This window comes from Toxotes jaculatrix, chromosome 7, assembly GCF_017976425.1.
Source record: "Toxotes jaculatrix isolate fToxJac2 chromosome 7, fToxJac2.pri, whole genome shotgun sequence".
NCBI lineage: Eukaryota > Metazoa > Chordata > Actinopteri > Toxotidae > Toxotes > Toxotes jaculatrix.
In genome coordinates this window covers 16617606-16635827 of record NC_054400.1, presented here as the reverse complement: position 1 = coordinate 16635827, position 18222 = coordinate 16617606, and the positions used below count along the sequence as shown (strand labels likewise).

The 18222-nt window shown below is 40.7% G+C and overlaps 1 protein-coding gene across 1 annotated transcript in view; it reads left to right on the top strand.

Moving 5' to 3' along the window:
• The window catches only part of si:dkey-40c11.2 (drebrin-like protein A), a 30296-nt gene extending 13700 nt beyond the window's left edge, over window positions 1-16596 (top strand). Inside the window, exons 2-16 of the mRNA XM_041042310.1 lie at window positions 2847-2902; window positions 3079-3191; window positions 3868-3942; window positions 8902-9045; window positions 9370-9447; window positions 9603-9754; window positions 9924-9978; window positions 11085-11159; window positions 11280-11388; window positions 11527-12066; window positions 12619-13080; window positions 13261-13359; window positions 13458-13591; window positions 14421-14472; window positions 14587-16596. Of these exons, the coding sequence (XP_040898244.1) occupies window positions 2847-2902; window positions 3079-3191; window positions 3868-3942; window positions 8902-9045; window positions 9370-9447; window positions 9603-9754; window positions 9924-9978; window positions 11085-11159; window positions 11280-11388; window positions 11527-12066; window positions 12619-13080; window positions 13261-13359; window positions 13458-13591; window positions 14421-14472; window positions 14587-14723 (2281 nt within the window). The 3' untranslated portion in view covers window positions 14724-16596. The remainder of the gene's footprint in view (window positions 1-2846; window positions 2903-3078; window positions 3192-3867; window positions 3943-8901; window positions 9046-9369; window positions 9448-9602; window positions 9755-9923; window positions 9979-11084; window positions 11160-11279; window positions 11389-11526; window positions 12067-12618; window positions 13081-13260; window positions 13360-13457; window positions 13592-14420; window positions 14473-14586) is intronic.
• The last annotated feature ends 1626 nt before the right edge of the window (window positions 16597-18222 follow it).

The window sequence follows — 18222 nt, the reverse complement described above, 5'->3', positions numbered from 1 at the left end:
TACTACAGTGTTACTGTAACAAAGCCAACAAGTGGTGTGGACAAAAGAAGCTACAGAAGAGAGACCTTAAAACTGCATTGTCTTACTCAAGGACACTTCAGCAAGATGAACACTTGTGATGTGAACTTGAACCTTCACCTTCTGTTTGGAGAACTTTATCCTCTGACTCACTGCACAACAGTGCTGGTATATCCAGATAATCATTCAGTGGTTTACCACAGGTTTTGACATTGTCCTCTGCTACAGTAAATAGCAGTGTAGAATAAGCTCAGCTTCAAAAATGTTCAATATGCAGAACTGTCAACGTTTGCAGGCATTCTTGTCAAAAGATAATCCATTCATTTTATGTCAGCAACGAGGAAGTTCTACATGTTTTGACGTATTCACTGAACCGAAGACATCATGGCACATTTCATTTAAGTTTCAACCATGCACTTTATCTTTTGATAAAACCGTTGGAGGCATGAACAGTCAGTGGAACGAGACTTTCAGAAAGAAACAGCCAAAAGTTCAAGACGGTAATTTGATCCCCTTAATAAACTTTATTGTGCCAGTGCATTTCAAAGATGTGTGTCCTTCCTGAAGGCAGACTAGAAGAGAGAGGAGGATCTTTAAATTGCTCCAGCACAATATTAGTTTATTAAAAGGATCAGGTCTTGACCTTGTTTATACTCTCCTGAAAATGATTTCTTAGATTATGACCATTTCATATTTTGGCTGCTTTTGTAAAAATCATTGCATTTGCAAACCCCTTGGCCTCGTTAGTATCCAAGACAGATTAAGTTAAGTCCCATGGAAGAAAAACATCTGAAAATAGAATATTTGCAAACTCCATCTTGGTGAAAGCTCTGGCAGAACAAAGACTCTCCTACAGAGCAGTGTATCCTCATGTGCAAGCCTGTTCCCTGTGGGTGGAGAATTTGCACATATAATTAAGACTCCTTCAGAGGCACAGCGACCTTTGACCTTGGCTGCCTGTGAATAGTGACCTTTAGGAATTTCTTGAGCACCAAGGATCAGTAAATGTGGCTTGGTGTCTAAGCTATGGATGCTGGTAAGGCTAATGAGGGAGTGGAGTGTGTTGTTTCTATAGGTATTACTCTTGGACTAATCCCTGTCGAGATTTGTGAATGATCCCGGTGACACAAAGCTTGCATAATTCTGGAGAGCCCGGGATAATGTTTCCACGAATCGCATTATATTATATTCCGATAAAAATTGTATTTATGGTTTTGCTTAGTAATGTGATAGATACACTTGTCAGCATTATCAGAACAATGAAAAAAAAATGTCAGAATGGTGTCAGCCTGCCTCCTCACACATGCAAGACAGCTTGCAGCTTGCTCAATAGGGCACACAATATGGTTATTGTGATCTCAGCGCACACTCTCGCTCTCTCTCTCACACACACACATACACACACACACACATACACACACACACAGATTGACTTCTGTCGCTGTTTGTTCTTTGGACAGACAGAGACTTGTTGTATCAGGAAAAAATAAAGTGATTCAGAGATGCTAAGTGAGTTAGATGGCTTGTTGTCAGCCTGTATACAACAGTGCTGTGGTTGTTACTCTACATTTTGTATAGTAAGAAAAAATGTTTTAAACTTTGTCTCTGTCTCATTCTCACTGTCTCTCACACAGTCCCTCCTCCCAGCACACATCCACAGACACACACGCACACAGACCATTCACCTTTGGCCCATTGTAATAGCTGCACATGGCCTTCTGCTCTCGCTACCCAGCTCCAGATGTTATTGACACACCCCCAAGAGTCACACAGAGAGACATTTACACAGACACACAGTCAGACACAGACATGTGCACATACATGTGCACAAGCACACAGGCACATACATGCAGGACTAAAAAGCTCTGACAATTCATCTCTCTGCAGGCCACCTCTTAAAGTCATTTTAAGTCTCACACACACATTTACCCCCAGTTGTGCCTCAAACACACACAAGAAACATGTCATGTCAAATCGCGTGTTGCTATCATTTTGTATTCTGAACTAGCTGAATAGAGAACAGTTGACATATTAAAGTAATCACCCCTTTTATTTAGTATCTCTCCGGTTGATTGTGAAGTCAGACTTTGACTCTGTCTCGGAGATCTGCAAGAAATCTAAAATATATATATACTGATATTTATCCATCTCAAAAGAAACGCTCCACTTAGTCTGTTCAGCATTGGCCTCATGAAAACAGAGTTGTTGAGTTGCCACAGTGACCTGCACTTTGACTGACTGAAGGGTGCGGTAGGACAGGTTTTCACCTGCAAAATGTCAGAAACCTTGTAGCTGTGAACAGCACTGGCTGCATTTATTTCAGGAACCATTGATCTATGAGGTAAATGCTATGAATGAAGGTTATTGTGCTTCTGAGTTCCTTCCTGTTTTACACGTGTATTGTAAAGGCCGCTGGGTAACAAGGGCAGGAAGGGAAAAAGTGAACAAGTGTGTGTCTCAGATGAAGAGAATTCATTTTTGTTGGTGAATGGTAGAGATGCTTCGCACTGCAGGGAAGCTTGTTATGGTTTATATGAAGTATGCACAGAAAACATCTGGCTATGCATGTGTGCGTGCCTGTGTCTGTCCCTTGTGCACAATGATAGACTGAACACATGGCGTACCCAGCTGTCCGCAAGCTCCAGCATGGATATGAAAGTTTTGGATGTGCCATTACTCTTGGGGATACAGAAACAAGTAGTTTTTTAGTCCCGAAGATTCAACTGTGTTTTCCAACACCCAACATGACAAATGTGTGTGTCATTCCTTTGTCACCCACATCTCTCAGCAGCTGACCTGTGTGTGTGTGTGTATCTGTGTGTCCACAGGGCATTATTTGCATATGATGGAGTGACCAACAAGCTCAAACTGGCTGACTCAGGAGGTAAGGTTGACGACCATATGTTTGTCAGAAATGAAAATGTTGAATGCCTTAGCACCACAAAGAATGAAGCTTCTTCACTTTGGCGTGAAAGGAATTCAAGTCCTCTTGCTTTTAGTATCCTTTTTTTCCTTTGTTTTCCCCCCAACTTCTCCCTATCTCTGTCTCCTTTCAAACAGCGGGTGGTGTGGCCGAGCTGGCAGGGAAGTTTCACATATCCAAGCCACAATATGGATTGTGCAAAATGGGAAGTGGGGAGACAGGAGGCCTCCGGATTGCTATGATCAGCTGGGTGAGTGGCAGACAGACTCGTGGGGCTTAGTCCTTGTAAGCATGAGCCTATTGTAACACACATACCAGCACAAATTACAGAAGAACACATATATGCTTTGCGCACACAAGCAGCAAGCACTCACAGATTGATTTAGGTGCAGCAAAGTCATTTAGCAGATCCAAGATAATGGGTTTAACATCTTAAGTCATCACATACAGAGAAATGGGTGCACTTATTAACCTGTAAAATGCTCTGGAGAAAATCCTAAGCTGCTGTGCTTATTCACATTCTGTGGTTGTGTTTTGACACAGGCTTACTTGGCATGTGACGTGGGAAAATGCTGTGAGAATGTGCTATTACGTCACTGTAGTAAAAGAAGTCTATGAATCACAAGCAGCAAGCGGAACATCTCATTCTCATTTCAACATGTCTTTCATTTGTCAGAAATTTTTGAAGCGTATGTGTATGAAGTGTACTTCACTATAACATAATATTTTAGCTTTTATAACCTCTTCAGCTTTCGTTTTTTTTTTCCATCTAAATGGTCAGCTTTAGGAAATGGGCATTAGTCTCTGTGACATCATTGTGAATCCTGTTGTCCCTCAGTCTGTCTTCCTCCTCTTTTTTTTTTTTTAGTCTCCTCAGAGAGAGGTATGTAATGAATGAAGGGTCTACATCCTGTGTTTGTCCGCAGGTCGGCCAAAATGTGGATAACCTCCGAAGGACAGAATGTGCCAGCCACATTCCGGCCATCAAGAATTTTTTTAAGGTGCAGTAGCTCAAGATGTGATCGCTGGATCACTTTATCATTTACTTTCAGAAGAGTATGGTATATGACAATATTGTAAATGTTTTTTTTTTTTTTACTGTTTTCTTTATCCCTGGGCTCTAGACTTTGTACTTTCAAAATCTATATTTACACACGGCAGTTTACTTTGTATTGTTTTGAGAGTTTCCTGTCCTCAGTCCACTTCCTGTTCTATTGGTGTGTTGGTCCTGTGTCTGATTGGTCTGACTGCCATGTCACTAGCAGGGGGAGATTGCTAAGTTTGGGGTTTAAAACTCCATTGTTTGTGTTGTAACCCATGGGCAGAGGACAAACTTAAGTAGTGATAGAAGAGACAGGATGTAGATGCAAAAGAGAATAGCGAACCTCAGTATCTGTATTTTTTATAATTCAGGTGCATGTGTGTGTACAGTTTAGGAGAAACTCCATCCATCGCTGTGTTAGCTGCAGCTCTACATCTGTGCCCCTCAAACGCTGTTTATTTAGTGTTTTAGTCAAAGCAGGAGAAGTTCAGCTGACCCCCAGGTTTACTAGTTTCCATATAAAGGCATCACCCAGTCAACTGCAGAAGCATCTGTGGAATGTTTGTTGTTTTTTTGTCTCTCTTTTTTAAACAGTAAATGTCGAGTCTGGGATTTTGTGAGCCACCCCTCGCCCCCCAGCCCCTCTGTGTGTGTGTGTGAGCACCCATGGGTCTCTGTACATTTTCATGTGGGATTTCAAAATTGTAGAGAAATTATTTCATGGTCAGTGTGAAGTGGAGCGAGTGAATTGTGAGAGAACTGTGACCTCTAACCTCAGCAAACATCCACATGTATAGATTCAGATCTGCGACACGACACTGCAAATAATGCTATCCTGCCTTTCTGTGGATATAAGGGAACAGTTTATTTTAAAGTAAGACCAAACTTTTGTTCTGTCAGTTGTCATCTGAGCTAAAACTGTAACAATTAGAAAAAAAAGTTTAATTTTCCATCACTCAGCAGTTCAGAGTCAGATTTATTAGTTAAAGATGATTCAGACTGGAAGCTAACATACTGCACCACCTTGCACAATGGACCATATAGCCAAACATATGGATTCTATTTGCAGAAATATCCTAACCCAAAGACTGTGGCGATGATACATAACTGTGCATAACTATCCCGTCTTCATTCTAACTTTGCCTGTAGATGTGACATTTTTCCACACAGCGTCAAAGCCATGTAACTGCTTTTAATCACCTTTCCCATCAACTACATTTTCCATGAACAAAAAAAGACGTCAAGGGAAGCTTGTAAAAAGGCACCACACTCTGCCTCATACCTCTGTCTGGGAAATCATCTGAGGTTAGTGGGTGCTAAATTCTTGGAAAATGAGCTGGTTTATTTTATAGTTTATCAATCAATCTTTACTTTCCCAGGAAAGTGGAATTTCACAGCCACCTGGCAAAAAAATAGTCATTTAAGAAGTGACACTGTACATAATTTAATATTAGTGTCTAATGATACCAGTGTTTGTGTCTTTGGAGACCTAATACGTATCTAATGCATCAAGGATAACAAGCATAAAATTGCTTAAATTGCAGGCTCCGAATATTTATTCAGTGTCTTGTCTTGTGTCTGGTATGGTCTTGTGTCTGGTCAATGAAGAACTATGAAAATAATCATTAATTGAAGCGTTCTTTCATTATATTGTTTTATCATCTTTATAAATGAGTGCTAAGTGCTCATTTAATATTTACTCTCCTTTTTAGTGAGGTAAAGCTGTAAATGTGGTTCTTGTACTTTTGATGGATTTTTACATTGATGATTAAAACATATGCAAACTCAAAGTCAAAGACATGGCGTCACAAAATGCATCTCTGAAAGTTCATAGGCCACTAGTTTGTAAGGCCACCTTTCTCATTTCGATTCTTTTTCAGTCCTAAACATGTGACTGCTTTAACGTTCTCTGGGCACCTAGAACACAAGTTGAAGGATTTTTTTTTTTTTTTTTTTTTAGAGGAAAGGGGCAGGGTCGTAGATAGCTGCCAATGTTAACAATATGACCCTGCATATTTCAAGGCAATGCTATATTTAGCTGTTGTTCTCATTCAACAGACAACAAACAATCCTGATTCCCAGCTAAATTCATGGTTGACCGTGTGATTACTGGGAAACAAAACAACAGAGATAACATTCATACTTAAGTACATTGACAGATGATAACAACTGGAGGATCAATCTGTTGGTTTCTCAGAATCCTGGCTTTTGCTGCCTTGGATGCTGTTAGTTAGAATTTCCCTTGGCACTTTGTTTGTTTCTATTGTTTCTTCACCTCTTTCTTTCCCTCTTTCTTTTTATCTTTCACTGTCTTTCTCTCTTTTGGCTGGCTATGCTGCATGTCCTGACTGGCAGTGAGGGGGTTTTGTCAAGGCGAGTCCGCAGCGGCAGATTTGGGTGTGTTACATACTGTACTCTAGTGTGGCATTAAGCTATGAAAACTAAAATATGAATAGGGTGCAGATGTTTCCATTGTTCTACATCTCCACTGAAATAATAGCAGAAAAAAAAGTTGAGTCAGACACACTGTGTGTGTGACTGTGTGTGTGTGTCTGTGTGTGCAGGGGCATTGTGTTAGATGTTACTGTGAGAAATACACTGCAGGAGATTAGATATGAGAGGAGCTAATCAACAGTAGGCAGATATGAAAAAGGGCAGGAGAAGTGAAGACACAGGAGACGTTTTGATTATAAAATTCATCTTTGATTAATCAAATGTATTATAAGTATTATCTTGACAGCTTGGCCCAAAGTCCGCTGTCTTTTAGGGTGCAGCAGGAGATTTGAATGGCAACAAAGAACAGTAATTCTATTGTAAATAAGGAATAAAGCAACACTTTGGAGTCAAGGCACCAAACCCTGAAGCACTTAGGATCATTCACATCTGTCATCTCACCATGAAACACAGAGAACAGAGGCTTTAGTTTCATGCCAACCACTGAAAGTCCTTTATCACGTCTTCTGTCTTATTCAAGCCAAAGAAGAGCATAATATGCAATTAATATAATGAGATATTGTGTTTTTGTGTGTGTGTGTGTGTGTGTGTGTGTGTGTGTGTGTGTGTGTGTGTGTGTGTGTGTGTGTGTGTGTGTGTGTATATATATATATGTGTGTGTGTTTTTTTTACAGTAGAAGGAAAATAAAGCTTTTCAAAACAGTAATAGTAATAATATAGAACAGTGTAACAAAACAAAAATTCCTAATTCTACAAGCAAATAATGGCATTTACCTTAAGTATCGCATCAGTCAACTGAGACAAACCTTAACTGGGGACACTTGAGTATCCCCACATCCACCTACTGCCTCTCACAGTATGAACAACTACTGAGTAGGTGTATGGAGCAGTTCAGTTCCAGAGCAGAGAGACAGATTGTGCAGAGTTGAGCCCAATTATAGCTAGAAAGTAACTCTCAACCTGTCACATCACCTTGAGCTCCTTTTCCTCCCAGAGAGTTTATATTCTTATACCCATGGTGAGTTTTCTTGCCAAGGTCATCAATGCCACACATTCTCAAAAGATTGTGCAGGCTTCCTACTTGGCCACTATTTTGGGATTTTCCCATGAAAACATCTACAGATAGAGCATGGATGGGGTGATTATAACACCTTTGTATAAAGAGAGCTGTTTACTATTAGCAATAGCCATAGCATAGAAATACCGTGAGCTAGAAAGCTTTCTTTTTGGCATTTGTGAAGTCATTACATCGCTGCGAAACACGTTATGGGGTTGAAACAGGATGAAAAGATTAAGGAAGAGAACAATTAGGGAAAGGTGACAGACTGAGATGAGGGTAGGGGCTTTATTAAATCTCACACTTTCATGATATAGATCTAAAAAAAAAAAAAAAAAGATGATTAAAAAGATTTTTGTTTTGAATTGTGAAAGTCCAAGCATTTGAATACTGTTGAATGACAGAAAAATATATGAAAATAAGAAGAAGTGTTTCTGAGCGTGGCAGTTTATGTAGCTCTGTAATAAACTACAGTACATGAGGATGCAGGGATGGTGACAGTAATGGGCAAACATAGTTGTTTTCTGCACTCGCATTTTGCAGAACTGGGAAGTTCACTATTCTACAGAGAGCTTTCGCTGTAGATTGTGGTTCTTTCTGTTTCCAGGATTTTCCCAGCGTCCCTGGCAGCACCGTGGACTGCTTGTCTGGTCGGTGTATGTGTGTGCGCTGTTGGCAGTGACAGCTAGAGTGATATGGATTATACACTGTACTGACATGTATTATAGGGCGCACTGAATGCTCTGTTCAGTGTCAGTGTCGGTGTTGTCACTCAGATAAAGCTGTGGTTTCCTGTTGGAGGCTGACAGACCTGGCCCTCCTTCAACAAGCCTGGAAATTATTCCAAGGTCCTGGCCGCATTCAAATGCCTGTGCACATACACAGACATGAGGTCAGCCCATGTTTGACACCTATCTGTCCTGAAAAAGCAGCAGAGGATCACTATGTTTTCGTCATCTGTCAATAGTCCTTTTTTTTTTCATTTCTCTGAGTCTCCCCTCAGCTTGGCTTCCAGGTATTGAGCAATTAACCGAGGTCCTTTCTGTTTTTCTACCTTTTTGCTAACACACATGCTTTCATATCCTGTTTTTCTCACTTGTACCATCTTAACCCCAACTTTTCATTTTTTCCCCATCTCCCCCTTTGCTGCCCATAACCATCCAAACCAGTGCATTCCTATCCTCGCACTAAAGCCAGGGAGTGTTTTTGTTCTCTCACAATCCTTATAAGTGAAGCAGTTGCACAACTGTTTGGCTCCAAGTTTGCATAACTTCAAGTCAGACCAAGAGAAAACCACCAGAGGTGGTGTGAGACTGCAGTACAGTATGTGAGGAGGAATTAAATTCACATCTGTCTTAGTCTACTTGCCATCTCATCTCATTTCATTACATGCCCTCCTTGTTTCAGGAAGCACATGTATTCGTTAATGCAGAGAAGGTGGAGGATGTGACAGAGGAGAAGATAAGAGCGGAGCTCAGTAAGACCCATTCCCATGCTCCTACACAGTGGGTGAGGAGGAGCTCCAGGGCTGCTGAAAAGGAGGAGATAGTGGTGAGTCTGCTGCAATACCTCGTCTGTCCATCAGATGGAGGCAGAGACTTTCATATATACCTTAAGGCACAATTTAAGGTAGAAACTCAGTCTTGCAGGTTACCTCTGGAGTGGCTGCAGGGTTTTACCTTTGCTTCCAGTATGTGTATTCAGTCATGCTCGTGAAAATAATTTAAATAAAATGGCATTTGAGAAGGTTTTAAATATAGTTAATTAAAAATGATACAGTACGATACAGTGACATAAAAATGCCCCTGTTGTGCATCTATGAAAAGTTTAAGAATTTGTGGCTCTTTATTCACAATTCCTTTGTTTTTCTTACAGGGTACAAACTACAGAAAAACTAATGCTGCAATGGAGATGAGACTAATAAACAGAGACTCCTTCTGGGCACATGCGGAGGTATGCCAACGTAGCCTCTTCTCTATAGTGGTTAAAGTATACTACAGCTGGATGATTACTTCCATTTACATCTGGAAAATAATTGAAGAGAGGTGTTAGAAGTGGGGTTTTTTTTATCTGAAATTCACTGACTTGTTACCCTTTGTGTGTGTCAGCGTGAAGAGGAAGAGAGGAAAGAAGAGGAGAGGAGACGAGCAATGGAGGAGAGACGGCGTCTTGAAAGAGAAAGAGTCCTGAAGGAAAGAAGGGATGCAGAAGAGAGAGACAGAAAGATGAACGAGAAACTACAGATGATTGAGGAGCAGAGGTTGGAACAATGTCGTTTTCCTGTCAGTAGTGCCCTCTAGTGGCTACATTTTGTATGAACTGGAAGAACAAAGTACATTCATGGACACAATAAACGTACTGTGTTTTGAAAATGATCTTTGGGTAACAATGATAAATGGTGCTATTTCATTTGCTTTTCTGTCTCGCAGAAGAAAACAGGCCGAGCAAGAAGAAGAGCTGCGCAGACAGGAGAAACTAAAATGGGTGAGAGAGAAAAATTGTGTAAACTTTGCTAGAATTTAACAGCTTTTGCAAGTATAATGATTCAAAGTCCCTTTGGAAAAAATGTTCAATGTGTTTTTATGGGCTTTGCCTGGTGGCTAAATAGACACCTCTGTTGGCTTGTGGCTTTGGAGTTTGGTCAGACTGACTTGAACTCATTTACCCCCTTGAAAGAACTGGATTAACCTTGGACTGTGTGAGGTCTAACTCTAAATCTTTAATTGTCTGTGAGAACATTATAACTGACCCTTTGATCCATGTGAGGGCCACAGTTGTCTGCCACAACATCTGCTGGTGTGCAGAGACTCATGGGTTGGCCGCTACAAGTCTATAGTGGACTAATTTAAGTTTAGAGGGAAAAGTGGGTTATGTACCTACTGCTGATATCTAAGACCCTTTATAATTGATAAGAACTTTAGCATTTTACACCTGAAGCCAAACAAAATGAACCTGCTAGTGAATCCTTGTCACACTCTTGTCACACTCTGCGCGGCTGCTGTGCATATAAATAGCTTAAAATAGCAATACATGACAGACTTCTTGACATTTTGACATGCAGTTATACAGTATCCTGAATGTACAGACATTCCTGGGTTGTGTGTTCCATTTTTAAATTGTGCAACACTAAAGGTGATGTGTTTTTTTTTTTTTTTTTTCAATTTTCGGTAATATACCAGATGTTATTGTAGAGTAGAGTAAGAGAAAAATCGCCGCTTTGGAGGTGGATTGTCTGTATGAGGCTTTCTCAGAGCTTGGTCATGAGTGCAGACTCTTTTTAGGATGTGTGAGGTAGGGGTACGGATGGTAATACTTACACTGTGTAGCGAGGGGTTTGCCAATGTCAGGGATGCTTGAGAGAAAAGCTAAAAAGTACTTAAAGTATTTCTTTGTGTCAGGTTTTATTGGTGGTCACTATATTTGCAGCTAAATGTCAAAACACTCAAGTTTCTCATTGTTTGTAGTATAGGGGTATTGTGTTCTCAACTATTTCAAATAGTTCTATTTTAAATGAATATATTCAAAGCAATAAATCTGTGTGTGTGTGAGAATATGTAAATATGATTGCTGTTGTGTTTCTGTACTGACAGGAGAAGCAGCAGAGGGAGCACGAGGAAGAAATGAGGGCTCGTCTTAGAAGGAGTGAATCCATAGAGAAAGCAGCAGTAAGTGAATCGTACACTAACACTAACTTACAGCTAACATTACTGCACATTACTTTGAACCTTTTTTTCCTGTTTAATCATTTAATTACACTGACCTACTGTGCATTCATTGACCTGTAGGAGGCAGCAGCATTAGTGTCCCAACGATCCATGAACCCTAGGGAGTTCTTCAGGCAGCTGTCATCATCATCATCACTAAGTCCCACCAGCCCTGGATCCTCCCGCACTGGTACGTGGATGTGTGAGAGAGTTTAACTCAGGTGCAATGCCACCACAGATTGCAGTGCATGTAGTTTGGCATTTTTAATACACAATATGTATTCTATCAGTTTCTGAACTACTCACAAGCTGTTTTCTTTCTCTTCAGGCAAGCCATTCAGACGATACCAGCGCAGCCTGACAGACACCGCTTTTATCTTCGCTAAGGCAGAAGAGAGCACGGCATCCTCCCCTCGCAGTCCTCCACTGGTCTCCCCCTTCTCCCGGTTTCCTCCCTCACCCATCTACCGTGCCACGTCTCCCCCTACAAGCCCTGATTTCCGCCCTGTCACCTCTCCACAAAGGCCCAGAGCCCCCATGTCACCGCCTAGTTCTCCTCTTCGCCCTGCCCCTCCAGCTTCAGCCCTGCCCAGTGTTCCACAAACTGACAACCAAGTTCAGGCTGTTGTTGAGCCCAAAGCTCCATCACCGACACAACCTACTGCACCTCCGGCCTCCCCTAACCTCTTGGCTTCCTTGTCCCCCAGTTTAGTAAAAAACAACCCCTCTCAAATACACCCAGAGGCCCTGCCTGCCTCGCCCCCAAATACCCCAGCCCAGCCAGAGCACTCAGCTTTCTCCTTTGAGCCTGGTCTACCTCCACAGGCTCCAACTTCACCTCTTCCTGAGAGACCACAGCCAAACACAGGTAGGGTGGAACGTGACACAAAGTATTATATTGGGATCTGATTATACACTGTTATTATATTTGTCTTTTTTTAACTAATCTGCGGAGAAGATGTTTTATCGCTAAAACAACAAAATGCGCATTCAGGGTGATTCAATGTGAAGAGGAGTATATTACTCTGCTTATTTCTCATTTGTTTGCCAGAGACATTAATCGTTTGACATTAAAAATAATGGTTGTTAAAGAATTTTATTACAGGCTAAAACGACTTAGATGCTTTTGCCAAAAACTACTCCACATACTCCAGACGGTCTAAAGCAGCCAAGAAATATGAATCAGAGGCCTGTTATACAGAAATGACAGAGCTCAGAATATTTTTACAGTCCAGTCACAATTAAATATTCCTAAAAGTAACCACATATACGCTTAGTCATGCCAAGCTGAACTGAAATGTGCACCCAGACAGTTCAGCTTTTCTACCACAGACATACAGAACCTTATCAAATGTACAGTTGTTTTTTTTTCTTTCTTTTTTTTTTGTTTCTTTTAATGACATAATTTTCCAATCAACAGACCTCAACACAGCCACTCATGTGCACACAGAGCTGCTCACAGACACTGGCTACAGAGTACAGGCTGTACTGGTGGAGGAGGATGAGGACGAGGAAGAGGATGTGGAAGAGCATGAGGAAGATAAGGCTGAAACACAACCCCAGCCTTGTTCTGTTACTACAGAACCGGTCCAGGCCGAGGCAGAAGAGCAGGAGAAAGAGGAGGAGGGAGAGGAGAAGCAGGAAGAGGAGGAGGAGGACAAGGAGGAGGACAAGGAAGAGGATAAGGTGGAGGGCAAGGAAGGTGTGGAGGAGGATTTAAAACAGGAAGCTGAGTTTGTATCACAGGAGGAGCCAGTGGAGGTGGAGCAGGAGGAAGATGAGGCGAAGACAGACGAAGAGGAGAATGACCAATCAGAAGACAGCCAGGTCCCTGCCGAGCCTGCTGAGCTTTCAGAGAAAGAAGAAGAGTCTGCAGTCGCAGGTAGCCCTCTTGTTCTTGTATCCTGTCATTGTGACTCAGTTAACATTTTATAAAGAGTATTATTACACTGTCACAAACATTATATTTGAAATAATGCACTGTAGCTGTCGAAAAATTTCAAATGACATTTAATAAAATGGCACACGGTGACATAAAGTAAGGACAGATGCATTATTTCAGATGCTGAGCCGCTTTGTCAAGAAATCAAACACGAGACTGTCGTCCTGTCAACCAACGTGATCACAAATGGAGAGGACACACACGGACAGAATGGCATAGGTTTGGCAACAATTCTGTCACAACATCGTTATAAATTATGACATTAATTCTATCCTGTTTAAAGTGTGATGAATGCCTTTCACACGGGTCTTCCTCAGAGCGATCTTTGAGTCCGTCTGACACTGAACTCAGCTCACCGGAGCTGGCTGTGTGCTACGAACTTCATGGCACGGCAGAGGAGGATGATGTCACTGTGGAGAAGGAACAGGAGATCTCGGAAAACGGACAAGAGGTGCTGTATCTACAAATACATATTGTATTTATACAGTGTTTTGCACAAATCTTGTTAGTCCAAAAATGGAAATCTGCTCTTGATTAAAATCAAGATACAGATACAGTGTTGTTGAATATACAGTTTGGTAGCGTAATATTAATATAAAATAATTAAATTTATATTTAAAAACTACAATAAAAATGTTCAGGAAATGACACACCTTGTATTTATAACATAGTCTGTCCTCTTCGGTAAGGAATATTTTAGGGCAGGGATCATTTTATTCTATATTTTCCTTATTGTCAATAAATCCACCACACCAAAAAAAAAAAAGAAAAGAAAGAGAAAAAAAACCAACAATGCATTAGTGTCAAACCTCTCTGACTTCCCTACCCTGTCTGTGGCACTCAGCCCCAAGACCGTTGGTTCCTAATGAAGATGTAGAGCTTTGAAAATTGCTCACAAACACATAGTTTCATGTTTTAAAAAAGGTTCAGTAATTTTCTAAATCAGTTGTGTTCTGTAGTTTTCAGCAAATGCTGCTTGAACAGGAGTATACAGTGTATTTGTTGGGAGACTATTTTCACTATTTATTTATCCCCAGAGTTTTATGGCAGTGAGGAACAAGATATTAGGCATTAGCCATCAATCCTTTGATGGCTTTTTCATAGGATCACTGGCAATATTTAAAAATATAGAATATCTCCTTATCTTTTAGATTCAAATTCCTATGAAGGAAGTTTCCGTGAAAGTTTGTTTTCCCTCATTCTGTCTTGGGAGCTTTAGTTAAACAAGACGTTTATGTGTGATGATTTCAGCTCTGAATCCATTTTCCCCTCCACCTCAGGTTTTAGCCGAGCGACAAATGTGCGTCCGAGCTCTGTATGACTACCAAGCAGGTAAGCTGCCATTTAGAGGATAATCGCCACGCATGTGCACATAAAGTGCCTCTACTTACTGTAATTGCACTGTGATTAGCGGGTCTTCACCATGTTATCTTGCGGTTCCCACAGAGGATGAATCTGAGCTCTCCTTTGAACCCGGTGACATCATCAGGGATGTGGAAACGGTGGACAAAGCCTGGTGGAGGGGGTGGAGCAAAGATGGCCGTCAAGGCTTGTTCCCTGCCAATTATGTGGAGACCATATAGACAGACAAAGACACACTAGCACACACATACACACACACACACTCAGGGACACCATCTCCCCTTATGTTAATGCATGTTTTTACCTTTATCCTCCCACTGAAACTTTGTACTCTCTATTTTGTAGAAAGGGTAAAGAAAAAAATGGAACTCTCTGTTTTGATGTTTTTGAGAAAAACAAAATAGTCTCACAAGTATGCAGAAATTACCCAGCCTCATTTTCTTGGATAAAATAGCAAAGACCTTTTCCTGGACCAAAATAACTTATTTCCTTTTGAGATACAGTAGGAATGTTGGTGGGAGGGATCAGATCATGATGACAAATGATCACAAACTTGCTTTTCTTGTAGGAAACACAAACAGATTTTTATAGTGTATAGTCCTCTTTTTGATCCACGCATATAACAAGCATTACATTCTGCTCACCGTTTGCTTTGAGTGTTACGTTGCTAAAAAATAATTTACTGCTCTTGACTGGTATACTATATAATCAAGATTCATGTATCAGACATCATCTTATAATCATCTTCCTGTATTTCCTGAGTTATTTTGTAGCTCTGTATTCGTTACTGACAGTCACACAGCTCGTTTTAATTACCCAAACCAGAACAGCAGCATAACAAAAGATAAACAAGCAAAGAAAAAAGGCACTGTACTGACAACTGTATTTCTGTTTATCACTCTTTGGAAGGCGCTGTATTTTCTTCATATGGTGATGTCCTTCCATACATTTTGTGATTATGTCTCATCTTAATTTTCCCTAGATTTTAAGAAATTAAAACATTGAGTCGACATACAGATTATATGAAAAAAAAATCTTCCAATTTTAATCTTCTGTAATATCTTAATACTCTTCACTGTATATAAGAATGTATAAAAAAAAAAACATCAGAGATCCTTGCTTTTTCTATACTTGGCTTGTATGTTTGTATGTTGTATGCTTGTTTGATGGTATGTATGTTCTTTGTATTTACTCCAAACTTACAATTATATAGCTTCTACAAACTCAAAGTGCCTTAAAATCTTTGTTGCTTCTCTGCTTCTCCTCACATTTTTTTGTCTTCAAAACACAGAAAATGTTAAGAATATTGTCATTATTGTCAGCGTTTGGTCCACATGCTTTCAAAAATTAATTTGTAGTAGGACCCATAAATAGTATAGTTAATGGGCACAGTCTTGTGCTTGTTTGAAATCTCGGGTAAAGATGTAGTTTTCTTCCTTTCAAGGGAGACAATGTGTTTCTGAATAACAACAAATGTCCCTTCGGACTCTACAAAATAAACTATAAATAAGTCAGGTACATGAGATGTTTACTATTTTTAAATAGAGCAATTGAAAAATAAATAAAGCACAAATTTCATAGCACACTTTCAATTCAATTACATAGCCATTAGTTAGTATTGCTACAGATGCACAAAGGATGACTCAAAAACATGACAGGAATAGTGAAGTGGTCATGAGCTGGTGATTACTGGTCTCATAGCACATATTTGATAGTGCCTCGTGTATGAAGACAGGTTGATGTCTAAATAGCTTCTTCATTCCTCGATGAGAGCAGAATATAATTGCATTTTCAGCTAAAGTTTGGATTTTATTTGTAGAGAATGAACTGGTAGTACTTTTAATATTCAAGTATCATGAGTAAACCTCTCAAATGCACTGGGTCAAAGACAAAAAAAAAAAAAAAAAAAGTTGTGTGAACTGTAGTGCTGTATTTTCACCTATAGGTGGAGACATTGCCTTTTCCAATTTGTCAGCGACAAACTTATTGAGAGAGAACTCATTGAAATGAACAGATTCCTCAGGACAAAAGGCAAAATATTTTGACAGGCAGAGAGGAGGCTCATTGTTACACACATTTTAGAAGCGGGATATCCAGACATTTCCAAAGCTAAAAATTGCTAATGCTGCTACACCTCAAACAGGATTTTCCCCTAGGGTAGTAATGATTGATTGAAGATGACATTAATATTTCTTAACCATACACCTTTAATATTTATGGGTGGTAGTTGGGGGGGGGGCTAGGTTATGCTCTTGTAGTGCCAGTTCAATAACAGTGTTTGGCAGATGCGCCTCTGTTCTGAAATAGAGAGGTAATGTTTGACATGGGTCTCATCCTGCCTGAACTGATGCCTGTTGACAGACTGACTAAATCTATCCAGGAGACTATTCTGTCGAGGTTATCCCAGAAGGCTAATCATCAGTGATATGTGTGAAAAGGTGATGAGCCTCTTATGAAATACTAATTGGGTTGCAAGGAGAAGACCGTGAAAACCTCAAATGAGCAAGATTGAGAGATAGAAAAAAAACAGTTAATTTAAGTTTGAAAGAGGCAGTAAAAAAGGGAGACCAGTGTAATTTTACATGTGTGTGTGAGAAAGATAAACAGCCACAGAATGAGAGATAAAGTGAGAGAGAGAGACAGAGAGAGGACATCTGTGCGCGGAGAATGTGAAGGCAAATTGGTCTCGACAGTTGTACCCCCGCCCCCCCAACCCCCCTTCTCTCACTTTTCCAGATCCCCGTTCCCATGGTCATCCCCACAACTCAAGAGATCCCTTGTCTCTTCAGATTAAACAGAGTGATAGGGAGACACCGGCTAATGTGCCAATCAACTTTCCCTTCTCTTTTGTCTTTAGGCTGTTCCTTCCTTCTGTGACCCTCATCAGTAACAAAAACCCTTTGACTAGGGTGCTAGACCCCCCCCACTCCCACCTCTCCTGACTTTCCCTTTATCTCTTATTTAACTGACAGACCCTATCTGACTGGTTGAGGACTGACAAGTGTGGGATGGCCGAGGTGAAGTGGCGGTAGGGAAGTGCCACTCATTGTAGTGTTATCAGCACAATGGCCAACGACAGAAACCTAATCTGACCTGGCTGCTGATGGCTTGTGGCTTATTGGCTGGGTTTCTGCTCTGAAGCAGATCCTGGCAAGCCCCAAGATACTTGGAGCGGAGGATAAGCATGTATGCACATGGGCACAGATGCACACATGAAACACGCATGCATACATGTGCACACAACCGCAGACGTCCACTATTCTTATCCCCTGTTTCTGAAGCAACCTCCTTCTCCTTGCCACTCCTCAACCCCTGCCTGTCATCTTCTAACTAATTGTTTGCTGCAACTTTTTGTGATTAATTATGTGTTTGGGAGAGGTGTCAGTTTACAGGAGACAAAAATCTTACCACAGCAGTCTCATAACTCTGTGTTCAGCCTTCCTTTTTTTTTTTTTTTTTTTTTTTAAACTGTACCGTAGCTGCAAGCACCTGTGTGCAAGTATGAGCAAATGGGACTTGTGTTTTTTTTTTCTTTTTGGCTCATTGTTCTGCAGGAGGAAACATGAAGGACAGGGTCACCATGTCTCTCCTCAAGGCTTTAGGTTACCTTTCCAGTTTTTGTGCCAGAAGACTGCCCGGTCGGATCTTTCCCACTCCAAAGTGCTATGAAACTTACAGTACCCATAGTGCTCTGCTTTCGTAAAGGTTTGGCAGAGCTCA